Below are 26186 nucleotides of genomic sequence, written 5' to 3' on the forward strand. Positions count from 1 at the left end.
TCAGTGGAGCTGCGCGACCGTAAATGTTTGTAATTAATTTTATGAACTTATAACACTTGCAGATTTGTGAAGAAGAAGCGTTCTTCCCGGCCGTCAGCACAAGGCTGAGCACTCACTAGTACAGCGAGCAGCAGTTGCGATTCGCTAATCATAACGGTGTAGCTTCCACGCTAGCCATTCAGACCTCCAATAAACGATAAGTTCCTGGGCAGCCGATTTGTAGCAAGAATTGAGTTCTTGCTACAAATCGGCTGCCCAGAAACTTGCAGATTTTTTATCCACCAACGCTTCATAAGAGATTATAATACGTGCATTGCAATTCATGTTTCTCAATGCCGAACTCCCAAGTGTTAATTCTCCTACAAAATTTTGTGCATTTAGATCCGTAAAGCAAAGTTAATCATATTTTGTTAAACTGATTTTAATCGTTGCGCCATTATTTTTTAAAAAGTACTATAGTAAAAACTGAAAATCGTATAAAACCCTATTACAATCAAATATCTTCTATTCAGATACTCCAATGATATATTACAATATGATCCTGGAAGATGACATAGCTGGTGGCGAACCACCTGCAACAGTCAATGCTGCATCCCCTCCAGCGTTAACTGTTAGAACTTATTTCCCCGAAACTTGGTTGTGGAATGCCAAAACAACTGGGTATTTGAACCATACTTTCGCTCTTAATAATCCACGCATGGCTTTTCTGTATATTATAACATTCCTTTGAATCTCGGCTTGCCATTAGTTATATATCAATTATTGCATTGATAACACTAAAGTGGCGTGGCACACATATGTGTGATTAGTGATCACAATGTGGAAGTGTTTTTTTATAGCAGGAATACTTGTCATGTCAAAGACCATTTATATACACCAGCAAGTTCAGATTAAGCATACAGTTTATTTTTTATTTGAGTCCCAATATCTTTCACTCTATGGACTCAGTAGATAATACACCACAGTGACAAAAATATGATACATCAGATATCAAACTCAGAAATTACATACCTTAAAAACATATTCAAAAGCGCAGTTATGACGTTACAATATATGAAACTAAGGATAACAATATGGCCCATACTTTGATTTGAAGGTTCAAGATTGCGGGATAAAAGAATTCAGTAACTAATTAGGTTTTGCATTCACAATGTTCTTCATTCTAGCTTTTCTGCTTGATTTCAAAACCCGTTGATGAATGCTCCACACTTTCATAACGAGAATAACCTTCCTAATTATTATGAGTGTTGGCAATCGTAGAACTGTGTTAGGTTCCAAACATCATTTAAGTCGAGTGACAGACAGTTAAAAGGCAAGATTTTCAAACGGTTTATATAATTAGTTTTGTTTTTTTCATTGTGGCTTCTATGTTGTTCTCTGAAGACATTCTCTGTGGATGAGAACTTAGTTTTAAAGACAGTTCCCTATTTAAGTCAAACCCAATCCTGAATAAAATACTTTTCTTACAAAACGTTCTTAACTCAACAGACAACAGAGCTGGTCGGCAGCCGTGGCCGAGTGGTTAGCGCGTTGGGCTCGCAGTCGAGAGCCTGCATGTTCGACTCCAGCCACCCGCACTTGCTGTTGTTTCTCTGGGCAAGAAACTTAACGATAATTGCCTCTACCTAGTGATCGATTTCGAGTGATGGGTAGTACCAAATTTAAGTCATAACTAAAGTAGACAACCGGAAACAGACATTGCCGTCGGCTGCAGCGTGGGTCAGGTGTATGTCGGAAGGCGTACACCGATGCATAGCGCTCAAGTCCGCTTTCCCGCAATGCAGGATAAAGATAAACAAACAAACAAAAAAGAGTGATTGCTTTCAACTGTTATAGATTACACTGGTTTACACAATTTTTGCTCGATGAACTTTCAAAGCTGATTTAGAGTAATTTTGTGGTGCTGAATCCGAATCTGACCTTAGATTTATCCTATCACGTCGGGTTTGTAAGATATGATAAGAGCAATTTGTTAATTTTGTTAAAAGTGGAAGATTTGACGTTGCGTTTATTGCACATACACATTGTGCTATATCCAGACATCCAGGCCATGTGGTGCATAAGTAGTTGAAATACACTCACCAACTATAATTTTGATATCAATTTGTTTTCTAAGCAATATTATTAATAAGGCAGTAATAACAAGCTAAAAGGGAGGCTAAAAGTATAACTGACCCCCTCCCCCGTCAATGTTTTGCATGAAACCACAAAGATTTAAGCAGGCCTTTGGCAATGCTTGTCCGGTAACCTTATTTAGGCTGTTTTGGCCTGTCTAACACTAACCTTTCGTTATAGCACAGCATATGTTGGTGGTAAACACAACGCCAAATCTTCCATATTTGATAAAAGTAACAACTTGTTGTTATCATATCTCACAAACTTGACGAGATAGGATAAATCTGAGGTCAGATTCGTATTCAGCACCCCAAAATTACTCTAAATCAGTCTTCAAAGTTTATGAAGCAAAAAAAAATTATTTTTTTGTAGACCAGTGTTATCATACTGTATGTCCAGTGTTGTACGCGCATTGTATTTGCTAGCTTTTTGGTAGGTAGTAAAACTATTGTAGGCTTCCCATGATGTCTATAGATACACGAGCTTGTTCGAAAATTTTTAACCAGGCTGTTTTAACCAGGCATCTTATCAAAAATGTAGTAATAATAGTATCTTTAGATGTTTATCAACGTTATCCGGATTTGTACGAGGAAATTACTTATGACACGTCTTTTGAAATGGATGTTATTGCTAAAGATTCTGGCATTGGTCCTTTAAGTTTCACAGAAACTATATCAATCAGCCCCCGGAGCTTTTTTCCCGAAACATGTGTATGGGAAAACAAAGTCTCAGGGTAGAGTGAGGTCTTGTGTTGCATGCTGAAGTTACAGACAGAAAAAAAAGGTTTTGTTTAGACTACTGTTTTTCTTTGTTTTTTGTTATTCTATACAACATGCATTGTCGCACAACATTGACACTTAAAACAACACGTCAACTGCGTAGTCGAGTGGCGGGAGTCTCTGAATGACACTCGAAAGGACGTCAGTTTGAGCTGTTTGACATCAATCGAGAGCACACAGTTGTGTCTTATAAAGGCACTTCGCATGCTTAAAGGTGACACGAAACTAAGCTTTCTTGTCATCTCATCTGCTTAACCTGAGTTTTCGCCCACTACACATAAAGCTGAATACAACAAATAACATTTAGACATATTAATACATAAGAGGAAACATAGAGTGTGGTCAAAGTAATTACTCATTTTTGTTTGTTTGGTCATGGTCTTGTTCCATCACCAAGTAAAAGTTAGTTGAGTAATAAAGTGTTTCTGGTGTCTCTTAAACCTTCGTTCTGGCTTCTTGTTGTTGGAAGAATGGCAGTTTCATATTTTATTACAATCCATGTTTAAGGATGCAGCCAAACGAAGTATTGAATACTGATGAAGCCACATTTACGGCGGTGAAAGCTCTACACATAAATTTGATTTAGTTTTCAAACCTGCTTGTTTTATTTATTAAAAGTTATTTGTTTTTTTGTAAATTTGAACTTTTATCAATGAAGTGCAAGGGTAGATATTACATTTGAAAGGTGGGGTTTTAAACATATTTTCTCCTCATTTTGAGGTTTTATATCTAAATGCACCAGTGCTGTTGACAAGTGCGGTGTCTAATACTTTTCCCAGGTCTTTTCATTCGAGTTCAGTGTGAGCCGTAAATAGATGTCAGAAATCTATTACAGTTAGCAAGCAACTTCACGAAGTGTTATTTCTTTTCCAAAAAAGATTCTAGAAGTTGTTTAGTTGATACTGTACTGTAGATGTACCAGTGTAATTTTTAAACCTTCCTATTTATACATTCTACGTTGCTTGAAAATAGAACGCAAAGCTATTTTTTAGGTTATAACCAAATTTATCCTGGAATTGCGGAAGACATGGTTTTTGATTCGCCTGCTGCTATGGGTAATGGTGCCGTGCGCACCCAAGGTTCTCCTGTTACCGTATCAATTACACCCAGAAGTTTTTTCCCAGAAACATGGCTTTGGAAAAGCGAAATATCAGGGTATAATAAGTTGTGTATGGAATGCTGAGGTTGCAGAAAAAAGGAATTTATCTTTTAAGTATAAAGCAATTTACTTACTGAAGTGTCGTGATTTTCAGTCAGTTATCGCAATCAGCGCGTATCAGCTATAAAATCGTTGTTTTAGTACAAAACATCCCGGTATTAACTTGATAATTTTATTGGATACTTTTAGCTAAACAAAAGCGTAGGGGGAAAGCCGTGTATTATGAACCCCCTAACAATAAACGTTCCTAATTTCACAACTTCAATGAAAATATGGACAATATTTACAGAAAAGCAAGCTAACATGCATACCTATTCCCCATCAATATATTAGTATGTGATATTTTGCAATAAAAAAGTTATTTCAATTTTATTAATTTACTAAAAGAGTTCATATTACACAACCCTCTGTGTAATATGAACCCCTGTGATGTGTAATATGAACCGCTTTGAATCATTGCTGAATAGAGGTGGATTGACTACACAAAACTGCACTAAAGCAAGCCACATTACATGTGCAGCATAACAAAATTGATTACCATATTAAGGTTTTCAAATAATTTACACCAATTTTAGTAAACATGCACTACTTTTTAAATGTAAGCATTAAATTCACAAAAAGATAAGCAACATTAATCGAATGACGTGCACTGCATTGAGAATGCTGGTAAAATTGAAGTCTGAACCCCAGTTTACAGAACCCAGAACCACACCAGTTTACAGAACCCCAGTTTACAAAAATTTATTACACTATCATAAAGCACTTGGTAATATGAACCTGGGACCCTGGGTTCATATTACACATTCAGCTAGGGTTCATGTTATACACTTGTGGTGATTCCAGTTAAAATGCTGATAATCAACTAAATAATGCATTTTTTAAACAAAACTTGTTGTGATTTCCATCATCAAGTTTATTTGAGGGTATATTAATCAAAAAATTACAAGTCCATTGATATACTGATAAAAAAAACAACAATTTCTCCAACTGCAAAATAATATCACACAAGCTTTAAACCTTCATACCCCCAAAACTTCAGCAACACGCCAACTTTCAACAAGGACATTTCCGGTCGAATGACCAGCAAACTTACTTAATTCAAGCTGTTAAAAGTCAAACATTTTTATTGCCACGTTTTCTGAAAACAACAGCGGGTTCATAATTCACAGCAGTTCATATTACACGGCTTTCCCCTAATTAAAATTAGTAATTATTGTTTTTTTTTTCAATTATCACTTGCCGACACACGGTGAAAAAACATGTTCAATTTTTCATGAAGTAAATTGCTTTTGATCGCTGCTCCTCTTTAGAGTTCGTTTTGTTCTTGTTCTTTTCAATTAATTTTGTATTCAACAGAACATAAACCATTTAAAACAATTGCACATCGACATTTCATAAGCACCGGACAAAACAACAAATCATACACAACCAAAAACTACACATTGTAAAGTTCTCTGCTAAAATCAGTGGATAGATCTCAACTTTATAAGACTTCTGCCAACAAACTTTTGTTTGGTTTGTTTCTTGTACAATGCTTTTCATGTTGCTTTGAACAGAGTAGCCAGCAATACATCTCTATCAATTGATCTTATCTAAAAACTCCATGCACTGACGAATGTTTGCACTACGTGCAACCATGTTCAATTTGAACAATCTATACTATCGTCATAATGTTATTCACTTTGTAAGTGAAAAGTCTCTTATGGATTAGTAGTTTTAACAAGACAATGTAAAATGAACTTTTAAATCTGCCTGATCGAATGAGGCTTTTTCAATCAACAACATATCACATAAAACTTTACATAGGATTATCAAAAGTTGGTTTCCTACTTTGTTAATTAAAAATTTTCATTGTTTTGCATTTTTCCTCTTCGGCTCTGCTAACTTTGTTTACTGGTACTTACTTATTTCTTTCTTGAATATGTTAAAATATGAAATTCATAGACACAGGTAGTCACTACCTGGTCTAGCCCCCTGAAGAAGTCAGTCGTGTCTGATTGACGAAACGTCGGAATAAAATCAGATTGTCACTGTATACATCTTTTGATAGTTTAGCTTAATTTGCACCAGTAGAACATCTCATATTATTTAATATGAAATTCAGTTATAATTCATTGCTGAGACTTGTAATGCGACTAGAACATTGTCTTCTTTGCTCAGGTGTAAATTTCTTATATCGCTTTCATTGTTTTTCTTAGCTGTGTTTGTTGAACAAATATTTAAATTCACTTGAATTTTTTTTAGATTGATTTACTTGCAAGACAAAGGGTTGTTTTAAATTTGTAGAGCTCTATTTGGAATAAATATTGTATAGTCTTTTGTGTTGCATTAACAGTGTTGATTTAACATTTTAGTTTAAGCAGAAGGGTCAAAAAGCTTTCACAGTACGATATAAAAATTTTACTTGAAATGTAGTTCGTACATTAGAGTAAGTTTGTTTTGCTCGGTATCTATAAATTGGTGAAAACATGGATGTTATGTGAAGTTATGTTTATGAGTGTGTTGCTGTGTTGAATTCTGGTCGGCTTTTCAAAAGTGTGTGAGACATAAATAGGCTTTGTGCAGATAACCATTTCTTCATAATCTTTCATACGTTGAATTGATTAAGAAGAATGTGTTTAAAAAAAGTCGGCAGGATCAAACGTTTCGAATAAAAAAAAAAAAAAAAACGCTCTAAAGTTCAATAGAATCGTTTTAAAAACTTTTATGTTTAAATTTTAACTCTTAGTTTAAATTCTGACCTTACATCATTTTTAACTTAATCACCCTGTTAAAAATGAATTATAGATTTTGGTAGACCATTCTTTGGGGCAGTTGACAATCAGGTTGTAAGAAAGGAAAACAATGCTGCTGAAACATCTGTAACACAAAGTTCGTCTGTAACATCTCCCTCTCCAAGGACTTTCTTTCCAGAAACTTGGATTTGGAATTATAAAATTACAGGGTATAAATATTTTGGTGTTTCATTTGTGGTGTTGGTTTCCGTTTGTATGACCGCAACAGTGGAATGGTTTTATGATACTTTCTGTGTGTAATGCGCTCGGTGGTTATGTTTTTATTTTCACAGTTTTATTGAAACAAGCGAAATCAAAACATTAACAAGTAACTTGACATAATGTCACTCTTGATCAGTGGCTTTCAAATTGTTTGAACTATGGCACATCAAAGAATTTCCGAATCTACCGCGGCACATTGACAAATTCCGTCAAAGTTTTGATTGTTTATTTGTTTTTGTTTATTGTACAATCAATTTGAACTGAGCAGATAAATCGATCTCCGCAAAAGAACGAGTATGTTTTCTGAAAGGTTTTGCAAGTTCGTTTGTATAAATTGTGAGCACTTGTTAAGTCGTTTGAATTCACATTGGCGAACTTATTGTTGCTATATATTTCTCTTGCAAATTAGCAGCAATATCATCTAGTTTTTCTTTTCTTTGGTAAAAGTAACCTCTGGAAGGTTTAAGGTGATCAAATTTATTTATATTTCTGGCTATACTTTTTTCATATAGCTGAAACAATTTTAGTCAAGATTTTTCAACAGATTCATGGCGTCTTCACCTTTTAGGGATTGGACACGGTCCGTTTTTTATTCGTGGTGGGTTTGCTGGGATTCGCCCTGTTGCTTTAAGTAGTGCGCCTCTGAAAATGAACAGTGACAACCACGCTGTCAACGAAAAAGCCCCTACTCTTCAGAAGCGGCAGTTCTTTCCTGAAACTTGGCTTTGGAGTGATACGTTAACAGGGTACCTCGCTAGATCAGATAGTTTGCCACAAAATGCTTTAGATTAGAAAGAAAAACTCAATAAAACTCACACGAACTCATTAGCGAAACTTCCCAAAGGCATCGTCATCTAGATCTTTCATTATTTAAAAACATGTCAACTTTGTAATATCTTTTGCTCAAGAAACCAAAGGACTTGTTATTTCTTCAAGTGTAGCCCTTAACCTTTTTTACAGTAGTTTTATATCAGCTTTGTGATGAATAGAATGCAGAAAAACGTGTCAAAACGTCGGCTACATACTTCAACGCTGTCTATTTCATTATGTGTTTCTGTTTTGTTCAGACTCATATTAACACTATCAACTAAATTCATTACAAAAAAATCCAATTGCAAACGAGAAATGACATTTTAGTATCACCTCTACTTATTCAAACCCAATTTTCTTTACAACATATTTCACTTAAGTGAACATTTCTGTGACGAATCTGGAGCTTATCAACATCCAACTGATTAAAAAATCTCAACAAAGTACATTTTTCATGTATCACAAAACTTCAATGTTTTCTAAATCAGATCATCCACTACTTATCATGGCCACCTGCCACACAAGCTTGCTGTAAAAGTTAACCTTAATTTATTATATTTATTCTTTTCAAATTTTGTTCATTGTATATCTGCATGCTGTTGCCTGTCTTGATTTCAATACTTGCAATCTTGCATGTTAGTATCATTTCCGTATTCGATATTGTTTCATATATAATTACAAGTGAGCTTACTATAGAATAGCTGCTGAATATCAATCCTTTACTTATTGTGTTTTAAACAGAGCATTTAGATTGTTTTAGGACTTTGACTAACAAGTTATTAACAAGTTTTCAACGCTTTACGTTTATTAACTTTGTATGGTATATTTTATTGATGCTTCATCACCTATGTCGATTGGGTGTACGGTCGATTGGTCGACAGGACAATTGGTCGACAGGACGATTGGTCGACAGGACGTTAAGTCAACAGAACGATTCATTTTAGGGTTGGGGTTAGAGTTAGAGTTAGGGTTAGGTTAGGGTTAAGGTTAGTTAACTAGCCCTAACCCTAAAATGAATCGTTCTGTCGACCTAACGTCCTGTCGACCAATCGTCCTGTCGACCAAATGTCTGTCGACCAATTGTCCTGTCGACCAACTGACTGGGTACCGTCGATTGAAGGGTTTAAATTCTTGCTAAAGTTTTGACTAACAGCCATAAGTTACATTCTTTGTTTGCTTTTTCAAAGTTCCAGTTTCTTCAGAAGCAAAGTATATTGTAATAATCAATAAAATTTGAACTCCTAACTGCATGCGACTTATGAGCTTGCCTGTACTTAATAATGACTGCAACTAACGACGATGTATCTTAACATAAGATGTCATACTAAGTTGTGACATGGCACACAATGGAATGCTTGGAGTAACCCACTTAAGATGATGTTAACAATTTTTGGTATGCTTTTAAGAGTTTTCTACCAACTACTGTTCTACACACGATATGTTTAAAATTGTGCTATTCGTGTTTCCATACTATTTGGGCTTTTTTTAAATCCACAATAACTCTTGAAGCTTATAATCGGCTTATGTTAGCAAACTATAAAACGACGGACATTAATTGCATGTAAATTTAAGCAATTTTGTCAAAATGTCCTTAAAAATATATGCTTGTCTTTTCGTATAGATCGGGCCCTGGCCCAGTAGTTAGCGGTCTCTGGTGTGTAGCCCTTTCCATTGTGTGCCATGTCACTTGTGAAATTTCATCCGAAACTAATTACATTTGATAAAACTACTCTATTGGGTTGCTCATTTGAATCTAGACAGCAAAATTCGTCATTGTTACATTGATTCAGCGACTGCAGACGTTGAATTTTTGTAAAACGACGTATTTTTGCTGTTAAGGAATTGGCTCTAACAGAGGTTGTGCTTTTATCACATGCTAAAAGCAATACAATTGCTCCTTGACTGACATCTGGTTCTGGTTGCCAGCAGTGTGGCAAGGATGGTAAAGTTATAAAACTAGCTTGAAAGATAAAGAGTTGATATGTTATTTATTGCTATAAAAGTACTTGAGCACTCCCAATAGAAAACTTGCTCCTAGTTTATTGTCAAACTTCGCATTGTTCTTAGCAGTAATCCATCGTAGTTTTAACATCAAGTTTTGTTTGTCAGGGATGATGGTGTGGCCACTTTCAACACCACTGCTCCTGACACCATTACCTCCTGGGTGGTCAGTGCCTTTTCAGTCTCAGACCAATACGGTCTTGGAGTGGCTGATACCCACAAGGCAAGTAATGTTTCATTATCTATGACAATACATTGCCATTCTCTGACTAGTATCCGATACATTGAGCTTTTTAAAGCACTTGCATAAAAACTTCGAGAAAGAGATCAGTGATAAGCCTAAACCTGATTGGTCCTCTTGTATGCAGGGCAATTTATTTGCATCGTGTTTTACACTTTTTAATTTCTTGAGCTTGGTACCACCATCGTATTGTATTGTATTATGTATCTATAAAATGTAACTCATGAGTTCTGTAGTGAAATTGCATTCTTCTGATTCGTGTGTGTGACGTCATGATTGATTTGTTTCGGACGCAGGCATTCTTTCTTTGTTGGTACACGCGGCGTTTTATGTTTTCAACTCGTTGCAGTCTTTAGTTTGTTAGCTGGTGTTAGGTTCCTATGTTTACAGAGTAATGGTGTTCTTTTCTGTTTACGTATGTTTTTATGTTCTGTATTTAGATGTACTACTTTTAAGTTAATTAAAACTTATGAAAGTGAAATGTCTGGTTACCTTAACAGAACAAGTTCAAAGAAATTTATTGTTTGAAACGTTGTCTTATTTTCTAACTAGATCACAGTGTTCCGCAATTTCTTCGTGTCCCTCAACCTCCCATTGAGGATCACACGTGGTGAGGTTATCATTATACAAGCCATTGTCTTCAACTACTTCAACTCCGACCTTGACGTGAGTTTACTGATGTCTTGATGCTTTGTACTTGGTGATGATGTTCAATTAGTAACGTTACTGCTTCAACACCGTACCAACGTCGCCTAATGATGAAAAACTAGGCAGAAACGGAGTGAAAAGGCGACAACTTACCGGTCAGACATCACATAGATACTGTATTAGACTTCTCACCTCAGCCCACAACATGGGATATGTCTTTAAATTTTTGTTCTACTCGTTTATAGCCTACTCTGCCCTTGCTGTGGATCTAATATTCAATATGTTGACCATTTAATTAACAAATGAACAATGACAGTTATGAACCGATCTATACATGCGTCGATGCTTTCAAGTTCTAGCAACGTTTAAAAGAATATATGACATGCACATTTTGCTGTTTTTGCTTCCATTACTATTACTACCTGTCGCCACTCCCTGGCGGCGAGATAGCGCAGAGGATAAGGCGTTGGCTTTCAAATAATGTAAACATGGTTCGACTCCGGCTTCAGCTGGTTGTTGATTAATACCGCTCACCTCTGGTTGTTGATAAACACCACTTACCAGGGTGTAATAAATTGGGTGGGCAAAGTTGCTGAAGGGAATGCGGCAGAGAGAAAGGAACTGGCCACTCTATTACCATTAGTGTCGAAGGCTTAGTGTGATGGGAACCTTATTATTTCGTCCCCCAAAGCTCGGTAACTAAGTATGGAACTACTTTTGCTACTATTGCCCGCAGGTGACTCTTACTTTGAAAGATAGCCAGGACTTTGAGCTGATTCTCACCGGCGATGATGCGGAGGCTTCTGGTCCTAAGAGACGTTTCACAGTTCCTACGGACGGTACTTATTCTGTGAAGTTTCCCGTCCGTGTTGGCGCGCTTGGGGAAGTACCTGTGACAGTGTCGGCCACCTCAGAACTTGCTGGTGACGCCATTACAAGGAAAGTGTTTGTCAGAGTAAGTCAATTTTTTCAATATCACTCATTGTCATTAGAATCTTTACCAAATGCAACTCTTACAACTCGGCTTCGATCGAAACACGTCCGTACATACAAAACATAATTATCTTGCTACCATGGTTAAAATCCCACATGGCGTATTTGAGCAACTTGCTTTCATGGTCAGTTCTTCAGGGAATACTGATAGCAACATTTACCCAACAATCGAAAACTCCACTCTGTCAATCTCGGTGATGGTGCCTGCATCAATGCTCGAAACCTATTTTTATTTATTGAAGTAGTGTGCCTGCCTCTGCACACTAGTGTGTATGAATGTGTAGTTAGATTTACTGTTATGGGGTGGTGGCTGACTAGATGACTGCTTATGGTCTTTCGCTACCATCCTGATTGCGCCATAATCTAACCAACAGTTGTACAATGCATTGTTTTGACAATTACATTTACTATGGCGCTGTCGAAACAAAATAACTTGACTTGACCTCTGCAAGCATGCGAAATACGATTAAGCTTCTAAAGAGCCTTTCTTAATCTTAGGATTATTGGAAATTCATTTCCTTGGCACTTAGTCTGTGCCAGTGATAACTTTTTATGTGATTTCAAGAAGTTTTTTGTTTGTACCTTGATCGTGCACGCATCCTTAGAGTGCATGTCACGCGGTGTGTCACGTCATCAATTACGTCATCTTAGCTGTGACACATTTCAACTTTCAGCCCGAAGGTATCAAACAATGCTACACCACCTCAACACTCATCAACCGAGACTCTGCCACGGCTGCACCTGACACTGAGGAGTTGGAAATTGTGTTCCCTGTTGGAATCGTCAGTGGCTCTGGGAAGGCGAATCTTTATGTTTACGGTAAAAAATCAAATCGTATCACTATATTTTGTTGTTTTCTGAAGAAAAAACTTTATTTTACCAATTTTAAAAACAGCATTTCAATTCAAGACAAAACAAAAACAATTGGCTTTTTGTGAAGTAATGTTGAAAAAGAAAAGATAAAACTTGGGTTAGAAGAGGATTAATCCATGTATAACAATAAGGATGTAGCCCGTAATAGTCATTGTGTTTATCAAGAAGACACACTTTTTTGTAACGACGTTACTTTATACATTACCACAGAGCAAAGGACATCTTTTTGTATAGGGTTGCTTAAATAAAATAAATTGGCTCGCTTGACTTAACTCTTTTCTGCAATAAACCTTTTATATTGCATAGGCTACCCAATAACATCTCAACCACCGTTTTCTTAGCACATTTGCGATGCACTGTTGTCATCTTAATATCATACTTTTTAGGTGATATCTTGGGAAGCACAATCAACAACCTTGGAAGGCTCCTCCAGACTCCTGGAGGATGTGGAGAACAGAACATGATCGGATTCGCTCCGGATGTGTTCGTGACTATTTACCTCAAAACAGCAAATATTCTCGACTCAGAAACGCAGGAGTTTGCATTCGGTCACATCCGGGACGGTTACAGCATTGAGTTGAAGTGAGTTTCAGTTTGTTTTTTTTTTTGTCGTACCCAGGCTTACGCCTTGTAGTTGAAGATTTAGATCAAGTGGACGGGCCAAGGTTCGTGTCTGCCTTCAGGCATGTCATTAAGTGTTTTTCCAAAGACACAGTCACGTGCTCTTAAACTATGCTTGCTATAAAGTGACAGGGTTTAGAAAAAGGTAGAAGCGACAAAACACAAACGTGTTCTAGACTGAACTGATACACGAAGTAGATTTAGCAGATTTGATACTCTTGGTCTTTTGTATTTCCTCCACTTTATTATTGCTGTACTGGAGCTGCGCACGGTATTGAAGATCTGGATTTTGTCAACGATAAATCCAATTGTAACAAAATCGATTGTAACGTAATAAAATAAGTAAGTTGGTTACCAAAATTCCAACATTTGTAACCCACTTGATGATGCAAATTAACAGATTACTATCAATGCGTAAACTTTTCTACTATTTTTGTCTACTCTTCTTTATTTGTGACGTCACAACCGCTACATTTACTCTTTGCAACTCCATAGATGTTCTAACGACAATGTACTCGACTTGCAGGTACAAGCATAACGATGGGTCATACAGCGCTTTTGGGGGACGCGATGGCACAGCTGGGAGTACTTGGTTGACTGCGTTTGTCATCAAATGCTTCATCCACGCTCGTGCGTTGCGACCGGAGTTCATCGAATCCCGCATCGTAGACCAAGGTCTCGACTTCCTTGTGGGCACTCAAAGCCCAGATGGCACGTTCGTTGAGAACGGCCACGTCTCGCACAAAGACATGCAGGTTTATGTTTGAGATGGTTTGTGATGTCGCAGTGTTGCATGTTTCAGAATATATTCGAATTTTTATATGAATAAGAATGATGTGTACTGACAGCCGCACTTCTGTGTCGAATGCTCTACCATAAACTTGTATTTATCAATTTTATGGTACTCTCTCATTTTTGATCATTTTCTGTAACACTACGTAGTACGTATCCATTTGGATCATTGGTTAATCTGAAGAAAATTTTAACGACGAAGTTTCATTTTGGAAATTTTGTTTGTGGTTTTAATATCTTTCAGAAATATCCAATCTCGTATCAGAGTAATAAGTACATTAATACTTTTTGACTATAAAGTATTTATCTTTGTATAGGGAGGAGTGAATAGCGCAATCACAATGACCGCATATGTGTTGATTACATTACAAGAGACTACCTACCCAGCAAAGAAGCAGGTACGTTTGCTCTTCCATATCTACAGTATGCGTTCACATGGCCTATAGCTGTGTCCTCGGCATAGCAAAATTTTCACAGCTGCGTATTTTTGACAGCTCTTAGCTATGTCCAGTGTTCTGGTTTCATAAGCATGTATAATATATATTCTTCTCTCGTATTGTCGACTATTTATTAGTGAACAAAGTTTCTTGTCACACCTACCACCTCGTAAGCATCTATATTTGTAGTTAACTTCTGGAAAAAATAGATGAGAATAATTTAAAATAGGCTAGGTTGGAATAGTGCAATAATAGGAGAAAGGAAGAAAGACTAAACGAGATGGAGAAGACACCGTAGTGAAGGATAACCCAATAAAAGGGAAGAAAATATAAAATGCTAATGATAGAGAAAAGTAAGCATCTATTTTTTAATTGCAATAATGAATTTACTCAAAAATAAACCAAACAGTTTCCCCTTCTTCAAGGAACCCATGCAGCTAAAATAACTTACATATTCTTCAGAGCGTTATCTCTGCTGCTTCACGGGCGAAAACATACTTGGAGAACAGACTGGATGACATCACTGATGACGCATACGCCTTGGCTCTAGTGACGTATGCTCTGCAGGTGTCAGGAAGCAATAAAGCTGATGAAGCAATGGCAGCACTAGAGCGCTTGGCCACTGTCAGAGGTCAGTCCTCTCGTTTGGTTTCAAGCACAACTTTCGTAGAAAAGCTACCTTGTTGGTTTGGTCAAGCAACACAATCGCATTCATCACGATACAAAACAAAAACAAATTTTCAATCGTTTTTGGCCATGTACGTCTGTCACTTGTCAACCATTTATAAAGCTGACTGTTTTCGTGCTTCATGCATGCTATTGGGGTGCTTGTTTTCATTTACAATATCCATTCTTTCTTCCACCACCTTTAGTGTGACATCATAGTGCTCATGATGTCTGTTTATGTGAGTGGTGGCGGTTGAGAACGTATAACCGATGCATGAAATGTTAGTTAATTATTTGACGACCGCCAGCAGGCAGCACTGTTTCTTGGCAGCGTCCATCGAAGTACACACAATGGTTCACTGGGCGTAAGCCCGGATACGACAAAAGCAACCCGCTGTGTCTTGGCAATATCCTGAAATGTTTAATGCTCAAGAGCATGCGCTTTTGTCTTTGTAACTGAATGACATGCCTGAAGGTGGACACGAAGGTTAGTTTCCTTGCCTTCCCGTCCACTTAATCTAAATCTTCAGCCCTCTAGCATAAACCTAAACACAACAAAAACATTATAGGTAAAATTACCATAAGCCCTTTAATGTTTCCTTTCTGCAGGGGGCCTGAAATATTGGCACAGGGATACCCCCGAAGCTTCATCATTTAGCAAGCGATGGGCTCCGGCCTATTACCGCCCACCTACCAATGACATCGAGATGACGTCATACGCGCTGTTGACGTACGCCCGACGCAATGACGTAGGCAACGCTGCCCCGGTCGTCAAGTGGCTGACATCCAAGCAGAACGAGCTGGGAGGTTATTCATCAACTCAGGTAGGTCGCATTCTGCAAATATTCAATCGCTATCATTCTTTGATAGGGTTAAGGGGTAGCTTGGTTCTTAAACGAGTTAAAACTAACTACTTTGGTTATGCAAGTATCTTCTGCCTTCTTTTGCTGAATTAAAAGTTGTTGTTAATTCATTCGTCGTCGTTGTGTGAGCCTCTGGGACCGAGAGTGTATCATTTTACCACCCCTGATTCACAATGTTCCCAGACAAACCTGGAAGGCTATTACAGAGCAGCCAGTCTTTTGTTCCATCTAAGACATGCAGACCTGTCACTCCATTAGGTGACTTGAAGATGCAATCGTTGATGGTGTGCTGTCTTCCTCAGCACCACATTCACAAGTAGAGAAAGAAGCCATTCCCCATTGGTGCATGGTTAAGCGGAAAAGCCCGACCGACGCCCGTAGGGAGACGTTTGAGGTGCACCCACGCCTGTATTTGTGATGTCAAGCCGGTGGGATGGCTGTCGGCATCGAGGATGAACGAATGGAGTCTGATGGTGCTTGACTTCCATTGAGAGTTCCATTTATGGTCCGCCCAATTAGCCGCAGAGATGTTTTGTGTATCAGCTTCGTTGATCAGAAGTTGAGTGACTGGCACGAATGGGTGTCATGATTTCAGTCGACAGAGCTGCTCTCTTGGAGGAGCAGAGGTCTTGGAATGGAGATGATTGGACTCCAATGGCCGTCAACCGAGAGACAGAGTGGCTTCTTTGCGACGAAGTTCAGCTGGTTGGATGCCAGCAAGAATGGAAAGATTGTTCAATGGTGTGGGACGCAGACATCCGGTTCATTGATATGAAAGATATGATGGTAGTGATTACACTTTTGGTCTACTGAAGCCCCTTCTTTTCTCGCTCTACGCATACCTACCACCAGGAGGCGCTATGGAAGCAAGTGTCCGGCCACATCGTGGGAGGAAAAGCCATGGATAATCTGTACGATGGTTGGGTATTGAGTAGGCCAATCGCTGTAACGATTGGGGGTCTTTTACTCCCTCCTGCTCAATTGATAAATGTGGGTTTCGGAGCACCGTATGCTCTAGGTTCGAACCTTCTAATGCTCCAAAGTTTTTCTTTTGTTTCGTTATTGTATTTCTATTTTTCAAGTACTCATATTCTTGTTATGTCCGAAACTAACAAAGTCTGTTCCTTCTGTAACTTACTTTCCATTTGCAGGACACGGTGATGGCAGTGCAGGCGCTGGCGAGCCTGGCCACTCTTCTGATTGGTCAGCCACAAAACCTCAACATTGACGTCACCCACTCAGGAGACCAAGGTTTCAGTGAGACCTTTACACTTGACGCGACAAACTCAATGGTTTTCAACAACTTGCAGGTGGGGCAGTGTATGCACATCGTGAGCACCTGGTCATATATCTACCTTGGCTGCAATCTTTGTTTATGCGCTTCTTTTTCTAACCTTGTTTCACAGCCTTGTAACCTTGTTCAAAGCCTGCCCTTTTGAACCAAGTCTTTTGCGATATCTCTAAAAGAGAGTATTTTTTAAATCTGATGAAAGAGACATGGCGTAATGTAGGTTCGAATGCCCTGCCCTTCTGAACCAAGCCTCTTATCACTTCATCTCTAACCGATATTGACATATTATTTATTACTTTTAGATAAAGCCTGTTGATGGCTTGGTTGAAGTGACAGCTGAGGGCCAAGGAATTGGGGTTGCCCAACTTTCCGTTTGCTACAACATCCCGGATGAACCTTTCGAAAACGAACCATTCAATTGCCAAAACAAAGTAGACAGCAATGATCCTAACAGCGCGAGAGTAGAGTTCTGCTGCAGGTTAGTTTTGCCGTCTATAGAAACCAAACAGCTATTTGTTTCATCGTTATTCTAATTCGATTTTGTCCCCACTGGTACTGGCAGATTCTTTCCTTACAGCGACTGTCTTCACTTCTATTCTCCATCTTATTCGGTTCATTGCATCTTCTTCCTTCAGTTCGGCTTTTGCTGCTTCTTTTTTCACCCGTTGTTTCTATGTTCTTTCTCATTTGTGAAGTTAGTACTTTAAGTGGCGAAAATACGCGACTGAGCCTTGGCAAGACGTGTCAAAGTGGGAGCAGCTGATTACGTATACAGCGGCATTGACAGGGGGTGCTTTTGGACCCGGACTCTAGATGATTTTAGGAGCCCGCAACTTTTTCGAAGGGCCCGAGAACAAAGAAACTATCGTGTATTTTAAAGATATAGTTCGGAAGCGTCTTAATTTGGGGCATTGGTACCGGGCTAAATCATCCTCTCAACTGCCCTGTGTATAATTATAATCTTTTGCTGCTTTCAGTTCTCTATTGTGTTACATTTTGTAATGTTTGGTGGCATCACAACTGGTGTTGATCAATGTTTATCAAGCTTTCTAACTTTTTTACAATAATTTTGTTCTGATATTTTTAAACAGTTTGAAACCAACTGACAAAGAGGCAACTGGCATGTTCCTATTCGAGGTAGGGATGCCCAATGGATTCACAATTGATATCGATTCTGAGAAGAGACGAAACCCCAAAGCTCAACTTGTTGAACTCGGAGAAGAAACGGTTAATATCTACTACGACGAAGTAAGCCTATTTCGTGATTCCCTATTCAGTGGTTTTCAACCTTTTTGGTGGAACGGAACCCAATGAAACATTCCAAAAACTCGCGGAACTCCTGTTCAATAATTTATTTGCCTTATGCAACAAACATCATTTGATTAATAAAATTAAATTAAAATACTCATGTTCAGATTTATTTATATACAATAAAAATACAAACTGTAAAAAAATTATAATTATTTATTTTCTCATAAAAAAATTCAATGAGAAACTTGAGCCTAGTGTTTCTTGCACAAGTGTTTAATATTGGGTCGTGTGTTTGACAGACACACACAAAGTTCATCTTCCACAGACAGCAATTGTGCTCGCCTCTTGTGCTTGATGATTATATTTAAACAATATGCATATAATAATAAAATGGACTCTCGGATTTGAATGTAAACTTGCGGAACCCCTAGACTTACTGGCGGAACCTTTGGGTTCCGCGGAACCCTGGTTGAAAACCACTGCCCTATTGTCTCACAAATGAAAAAGGAAATGTTGTTGTTACTTATTCTTATTTATTGGTTTAACTCTGACGTGGCTTTGTTGTTTAAACCTGGCTATTGGTATGTTGTGGCGTAGGTAGGAATCGAACCCGGTCCCACTGAAGACGGTATTAACAAGCTCAGTTTACGCGGTCGTTTGTTTACAGGCAAACGGTTTAAACGTAAACATTCGATTTAAATTTCTACTTCAAGATTTTCAAGTGTCAACAAATAATATATCATATCTTATTGGTGCATTATAAAGAGGATAGTTGATTTGTGGCACAGAACTTGAAAGTTGCGAGTAGAAGGTTCCTTCTAATTATAAATACCTCACCACATTTAGGTTTACTGTATTCTGACGACAGTCCTGAAGAGAGTCAGACGATAACTGCAGCTACGAGCTATGAAAAGCCTTCTTGAAACAATGTATAATTATTAATTAAGCAATAAAAATTTTCTGTGTTGTTAACTTCTTGAAGAGTTAAAAAATGAAACCCGTGACGAGAAATGGAAAATGTGAAACGTTGAAGTCTGATAAACGCGGCTACCGACTGGTCTAACCTACTTGATAAATCGGTTCTTTTCACAGTGATTCAACGTTTGCAGGCATTGAATTAATTTTAAAAAAATGATTAAAGAATGGAAACTCACCCGCGTCTCCTTTCAGCTTCTGCCAGGTGTCTCCCTCTGTGCTGACGTCAGTCTGCATCGATATGCCGATGTCGGTGCCGTCAAACCATCGGCCATTGTGGCGTCAGAGTACTACAAGCCGAGTGAGTGGTTTCGTGGAATAGTTGTTTTTGAACGTCTTTTTAACGTTGGGTTAGGGACAAGCGTTAGTTTTTCAAAGTTTATTTGTGAGGAGACCTAATGGACGAAATCCGATTTTGCAACAAATAAATTCTTGCAAAATACCCTGTGATGCGCTAGTTAGTTGCCTTGAAGGTTTGACGAAGATGGAAAAACTTTAGTATCTTTCATTTAAAGGTATGGTTAAAATTATTAATATAACCAATTATCAAGAAAATGAAATATCTTCTGACAGGTGTCAAACCCACAACAATGCTTGATATGAACGACTCGGTTACATGTCTTGTAATACAAACGAACTTGTTTTCACACAAGTCAGTTTAATCATAAACAGCTAAAAATCGATTTCGATCGGCTAGCAGCTAGATCATCTTCAGTTAAAGGCATATTAAATGAAATTTTCAAACAGGAATTAAGCATTAAAATGCGTAAACTGAACATTCAAGAATACATTTCAAAAAAAATTATCGAAAAAAACTTGTTTTTAATGGCGCTGGTAAGGCCCAAAGTTCAATGTTTCATTTATTTTCATTTTTTTTCAAAATTACCGAAAAGTGCAAACACAGCTCGAGAATACGTCACAAAAGACAGCAATAACAAAAGCCACGTTACAACATCTGATGTTTTAACATCAGATCTGAGGTTCTGAGCAAACTGTCTGATGTTTTGATGTTGAAATGTGATGTTTTGATGTACATACATACATAGCCTACAGTTAAATCGCCGGCAGTAACAACTGTTGCGTGATCAGCTGATTGCTCGTCTTTTGTTACGTAGACTGTACAGTCGCACGCTTCGCTGCTCAGGCCCATTCTGGTTTTGAAAGCTCTGACAAAAGCACGCGCGGAATGCTGATCAGACCGCAATGGGGCAAAATTTTATTGAAAATTGTTTTATGGTAGCATGTTAGACACAAAGAACGTGGAAAATCGCCAAATCAGGTTTTTCCTTTAGTATCCCTTTAAGCTTATTCCAATATAATCTATTTGATATATAATATATTGATGTTTCTTATTTTATTGTATGATTTGATATTTATTATTTGATTTACACAATTAAAACTATTAATACTACAAAAAGTGCTCAATGCCAAGCAAAAAGTCAAGCAGAGCGAATTAAATCATCTATATTTGGTTTATTATTCAATATTATATTCAAATTTTAACTGAAGATGATCTAGCTACTAGCTAATCGAAATCGATTTTTAGCTGTTTATGATTGAACTGACTCGTGTGAAAATAAATTCGTTTGTATTGGAACCAATAGTAAATTTTATGTGCAAAGTATCTTAAAAATTTAAATGGCAAAGATGCTATAACCGATTTTATTTTAGTTAGACGATAATATTTCACAATAAAAACCACATATACATTGTTTCGTCACATAGCTGTCAACGTTACATGTTCGTTTCAGGTAAAAGAGTGGCTCGGTTGTACGCGGCCGAACGCTTGGCTGACACGGGGGCTTGTGATTTATGTGGCAAGGACTGCGTCGGCTGCCCAGGTAAAGGATCCGCCCATGGGCCCCACCTGCACATCGGCCTTTTCATTATCACGTCACTATTAACATCACTGCTGCTCAAAGACTAAAAACCTTCAGACGACATCCGGCTTGCTGAGGGCCTCAACTTCCAACTATGGAAATGCAAACTAACAATAAGTAGAGATAGACTCTGGACACTGGAGTGTACTAATTGGATTTCATCTTCAATATAAACGTAGTTCTGGTTTACATGTAAAAAATCACACATATTTAATGTCAAATTAGCATCGAAATCATGTTAGTTTTAGTTGTCATTTTGTAACCCTGCAAAAGAAAAGAGAATGCGGTCACAACCCAAACGTGATCCAGTTGCAAATCAGTCCTTTTTACATTGATTCAACGTCTGTAGATGTAAAAATGGAAAAAAAAGTACAGATTTGTTGGAAAGATAGCCTTTTGCGCCCAGATAGCAAAATCTGTGGTTTTTACATTAATTGAACGTCTGCAGACATTGAGTCAATGTAGAAATGACGAATTTTGCTGCCTGGGATTTTTCCGGTAATTGCAGACGAGCTTATCATCAGGTGTTGAAAGTAGTGACTTATTTAACGTTTCGTCAGTTGTTGCAATTGACCTCTTCAATGTGTAGTGCCTTAAAGAAAACTCTTGTTTCTTAAAACACTGCAGCTCCAAACGTTGGACGGCTATCCAAAATGTCATTTCCAAATAAAGTGCGTCTTCAACAAATAAAGTATTCTTCAGTTTATTTACATATGTTTACGATGATTCAGTGTGTGCATTCGTCTGTTGAAATCGCATTATATTGCACCTAGCCCAGCAGTTCTTATCGCCTGCTTGAGTTGTCATTCTATTGCTTGAGTTCTCATCGCCTGCTTGAGTTGTCGCTTTGTCGCAAACTTTTATGACGTGGAGGTAGAAACACAACAAAATGTTTAAATAGCGGGCTTTCTTTTCTTTAAGTGTAACCCTTTGGTATTCTATTTGAATAAGAAAGATGGTGAAACCACACGTGGAAGAAAACACTCTTACAGTTGCAAGACAAGGTTGCAGCTTGGCACTTTCTTCAACAAGACTTTTTAAAAAAAAATAAAAAAAAAAGTCGATTCTCAAATATTGTTAACTTTGTTAGGACTTGTATTCTGTTGTTCCTTCTGCTAACGATAGCATTGCTTGAACAGCATAGGCCTACGTAGGGTGTGTAGAATGAACACGTTGTAGTTATAACATAACAGACTGAACTGGACATTAGACATTAAACTAACCCTTAGCCATCCCCAACATCGAGTAATTTTCAATTAGAAATTAACTTTCAATTTTCCACTTGTAGAATTGGAATCAGATCATGAATTAAAAGATAGTTTCATATTTATAAGCTAATACTATGACACAAAAATAAACGACTTTTTCAACAAAACTTTTTACAACTTTATTCCTGATTTATTGAGCTAGTGAGAGGGAGAACCTCGCTCTGTCTGGAGGTGGGTCACTTAACAGGCCACGTAGCAACTTCATGTAGTCGTCGAGCACAGTCAATTGTAACTTCGCATTGCCATTTGTACTTTTTTATGCAATAGCCACAACCTTGATTTTTAAGCAAAATATAAAGTTCGGTTTGTAAAGATAGACTGTGAAGATAGTCACGTGATGTGAAACCTCAACCCTGACACCAAAATCCGTGAGTTTTACATTGATTCAACTTGTACTTTGATTTAAACTTTAAATTTAGATTACTTTGATTCAACTTATATCAGTGTAGAAATGACGGATTTCTTTGCCTGGGAAGTCACATTTTTGCAACTGAGATTTTATTTTTTATATTGATGTTAGCAGTAACTTACCGCGTGCTTCATGTGAGACTTTCATGTTTTCTTTTTCATGTCATATAGCGGCGTACAAATTAAAAATGGGCCTACATATCTTATTGGCGTTTTGTGTCTTCATTTTTAACTCTTGTGATTAATTGTTTGTTTGTATAGTTTGTATATAGTTGCAAAATAAACACCATAAAAACATTCTCAGATATTTTTATATAAGTTAAAATTTACCATGTGATGGCCCAGTTGTTTTTATTCCATCTCATGTATTTGATGCATAGATTTTTCAATAATTATTGGACGCTAGGTAGCCGATAATGGGAAAAACAGCTTTGGCACCGTATGGCATGACTATGGAAACACGCCGAATCAAGTTTAGGTCTTTCACGTAAAAGAAACGTATTTTAAAGAGGAAAACTATAGCTTTTAAGAGGAGAAACTAAGATGTTTTGATAAAAATAAAATTGACCGTAGTTAGCCTAATTGATTGTGATTATCTTTATGTTTAAGCGGAGAAACCTTTTTTGGAAATCTGGCGCAGTTATAAAGGCCATTGAACCAATGATGCAGGTCCGGTCACTGAGACTGACGGACTGGCATTTTCGTTAACACTGCAGTTGAAGTTTTATTGAGTGATTTAATCTATCAGCCTGCAATATTGTACAGCAACGAACATGGGTATGAAGAGAGTGTACTGTCTCTTCTGAGAAGAACGGAAAGGGAAATGGCGTGAGCAATGTGTGGAGTAAAAACCAGAAGGGGAAAAAGACTAAAACCGATAGATGTGCTGAGGGAGATTATTGAACAGTTTACCAGGGCAAACTGAGTAAGATGGGATGGACATGTGCAAAGGAGGGACGAAGGAAGTTTTCTTTGAAAAGCATTGACTTTGAAGGTAGATGGAAAGAGGAAACGGGAACGTCCAAAAAGAACATGAAAGGAACAGGTGAAAAACAAGGCAGACAAAATCGGAATTGAGAAAGACGATGCGATGGACAGAATGTGATGGAGAATATTGGATGATGATGGTGACTGGGTGCCGCTGAATGGAGAGCTGTCCCAATAGTAAATTTGCTCAAGCACTCACCCCGAAATTTGAACTATCATATCTCGGAAAGCCGATTGTTTGTCCGACTGTGCGAGTGAGGATAATAACAGATGACGTATTGTCTGGTGCGTATGCGCGGTTTGTGTGCGTGTAATGGTGAATCGTTTCAGTTTCAGTGAAAAACTACTTGATTATGATTCTAGGGGAGTTTATTTGCCGTAATTTCAGAAACCAAGGAATTCGAAGTCCATAATCTTATATAAATCATGCTTCATTGATTTGAGAAATTTTGTTTTTGTGACGTCAGGTAGGCTACAAGATAGCCGATAGGTTAGCTCATGACCATGGATTTAACAAAGAAAACAGAGAAGCATGGGCTGTGAGAAAAAGAGGAGTGCTTTTTTTTCCTTACAGTTGATGCTTTTTTAAACCTTTATTTTAGTGCCAGATCCCGAGTAGCGTTTCTGCTGATCATGCGACTTTTTCCACTAGGTGGCTATATTCAGTCGGATAGATTTATTTGCTAAACGTCAGTCAGCCAAGAGAGGATTTGTTTCTTTAGACGCTTTTTTCAATAAAGGCCATATCGTCTACCCAACCTTTAGATTATATTAGACTAACTAATTGATTGGTTTTAAATCTTTATCCTCGGACTGACAAAGCCGATAGGTTATTCCTGATAGTTTCTCATACTTGTAGAGGCTCTTGACTCAGGGCCGGTCACCGAGATTGACAGAGTGCAGTTTTCCTATTGTTGAAGTCTTGTTGCCGGGGAATAATTCCATCCATTGCTACCGCTGAATGGAGAGCAGTCCTTAACGTGCGTTGCTCAAGCGCACACCTCGAGAGTCGAACCAGCGCTACTTCATGTTGAAGCTTCCTTGTTCACAAAGCCCGCGCTAAGCAATTGAACTATCGGGGCAAACAACACAACTGTATGCGTTTTGTGTCCCAGCGTAAAGGTGATAAACATCTTTAGGAATAGCAGGGGTCATGGGCAAGGTAGGCACTTTAACCTATTACACTTTCCCAAAGCAGTAGCGCAATCATGCCTGACATATGACATCACTGATGTTTGAAACCACCTGATTGCAGCCAAAGATTCTTTTGCACTTAGTTCAGTTACAGAAGAAAAAAAAGAGCAAAGACAGGAGATGGGAATGGAACCCAAGCAATTAAAATGACTATATTTCTTGCCCAAATTCTAATCCACTAGGTCACGCTGGTGACGGCGATTAGTTCACTTAGTTTAGTTTGTATCAAAAACTTTCGAGAAGAACGCTCACAATATCACTTGCTGAATCACATGACTGCAATCAGCTGATTCACGAGGAATTGTAGACTATGTCACGCATGATTGCGTTAATATTTTGGGAAAGTGTAATACGTTAAAGTGCCTACCCATGGGTAACGGTGTGCAGTAAGATGGGTGCTATGAACGATGCTTAAAGTTAGACTACAATTTTGCAAGTGCAATAATATTTATTTGTGCCATTCATTCAATTTTTGTTCTGCGAGAAAAACACGGCGCCATACCCCATGAATTAAAAAGCGAGTTAGAGCGAAAATCTTACGGATTGTATTTTTTATGTTTATTTTAAAATGCAAGAATTAACGTTCTCGAGTTTTATTTTAAAAAAATTTGTCTCATCAGTTTACAAGGAAACGTTTTACAGGTCCCATTTTGAGCGAGTGGTCACAATGGACACCTTGTGTCGAGCTATGTCGACCAGAAAACTCCACTAGGGTTCGCCAGTGCATAGACCCCAACAAAAATCAATTTTTGGATATGTCATACTGCAATGCAACACAAAAACCCACACAAGCAAGATCCTGTGTAAAAGAATCTTTTCCTTGTCCTGGTAAGGCTATTGTAGCCTACATATAAATAGATAACATTGCTCTAACTGTTTATCGTGTCGTGACACTATATAACAGGGTAGCCTACCGGTATAGTTTGTTTGTTCTTTTG

At 37.9% G+C, this 26186-nt stretch overlaps 1 protein-coding gene across 4 annotated transcripts in view; it reads left to right on the forward strand.

Moving 5' to 3' along the window:
• Positions 1 to 26186, forward strand: part of LOC145771390 (CD109 antigen-like) — a 55234-nt gene that overhangs the window by 24826 nt on the left and 4222 nt on the right. For 2 of the 4 annotated variants that reach the window (XM_082583149.1, XM_082583150.1), the window contains exons 17-31: positions 9969 to 10083; positions 10654 to 10767; positions 11486 to 11704; positions 12417 to 12561; positions 13002 to 13197; positions 13763 to 13991; positions 14346 to 14426; positions 14928 to 15096; positions 15741 to 15955; positions 17146 to 17304; positions 17588 to 17763; positions 18377 to 18533; positions 19707 to 19812; positions 21263 to 21352; positions 25891 to 26076. In XM_082583149.1, coding sequence (XP_082439275.1) covers positions 9969 to 10083; positions 10654 to 10767; positions 11486 to 11704; positions 12417 to 12561; positions 13002 to 13197; positions 13763 to 13991; positions 14346 to 14426; positions 14928 to 15096; positions 15741 to 15955; positions 17146 to 17304; positions 17588 to 17763; positions 18377 to 18533; positions 19707 to 19812; positions 21263 to 21352; positions 25891 to 26076 — 2357 coding nt within the window. Of the gene's footprint in view, positions 1 to 512; positions 661 to 3886; positions 4050 to 9968; positions 10084 to 10653; positions 10768 to 11485; positions 11705 to 12416; positions 12562 to 13001; positions 13198 to 13762; positions 13992 to 14345; positions 14427 to 14927; positions 15097 to 15740; positions 15956 to 17145; positions 17305 to 17587; positions 17764 to 18376; positions 18534 to 19706; positions 19813 to 21262; positions 21353 to 25890; positions 26077 to 26186 lie in introns of all 4 variants that reach the window. The other 2 variants (XM_082583151.1, XM_082583148.1) reach the window with 2 other exon arrangements.

Source organism: Aplidium turbinatum, chromosome 5 (genome assembly GCF_918807975.1).
Source record: "Aplidium turbinatum chromosome 5, kaAplTurb1.1, whole genome shotgun sequence".
Lineage (NCBI taxonomy): Eukaryota > Metazoa > Chordata > Ascidiacea > Aplousobranchia > Polyclinidae > Aplidium > Aplidium turbinatum.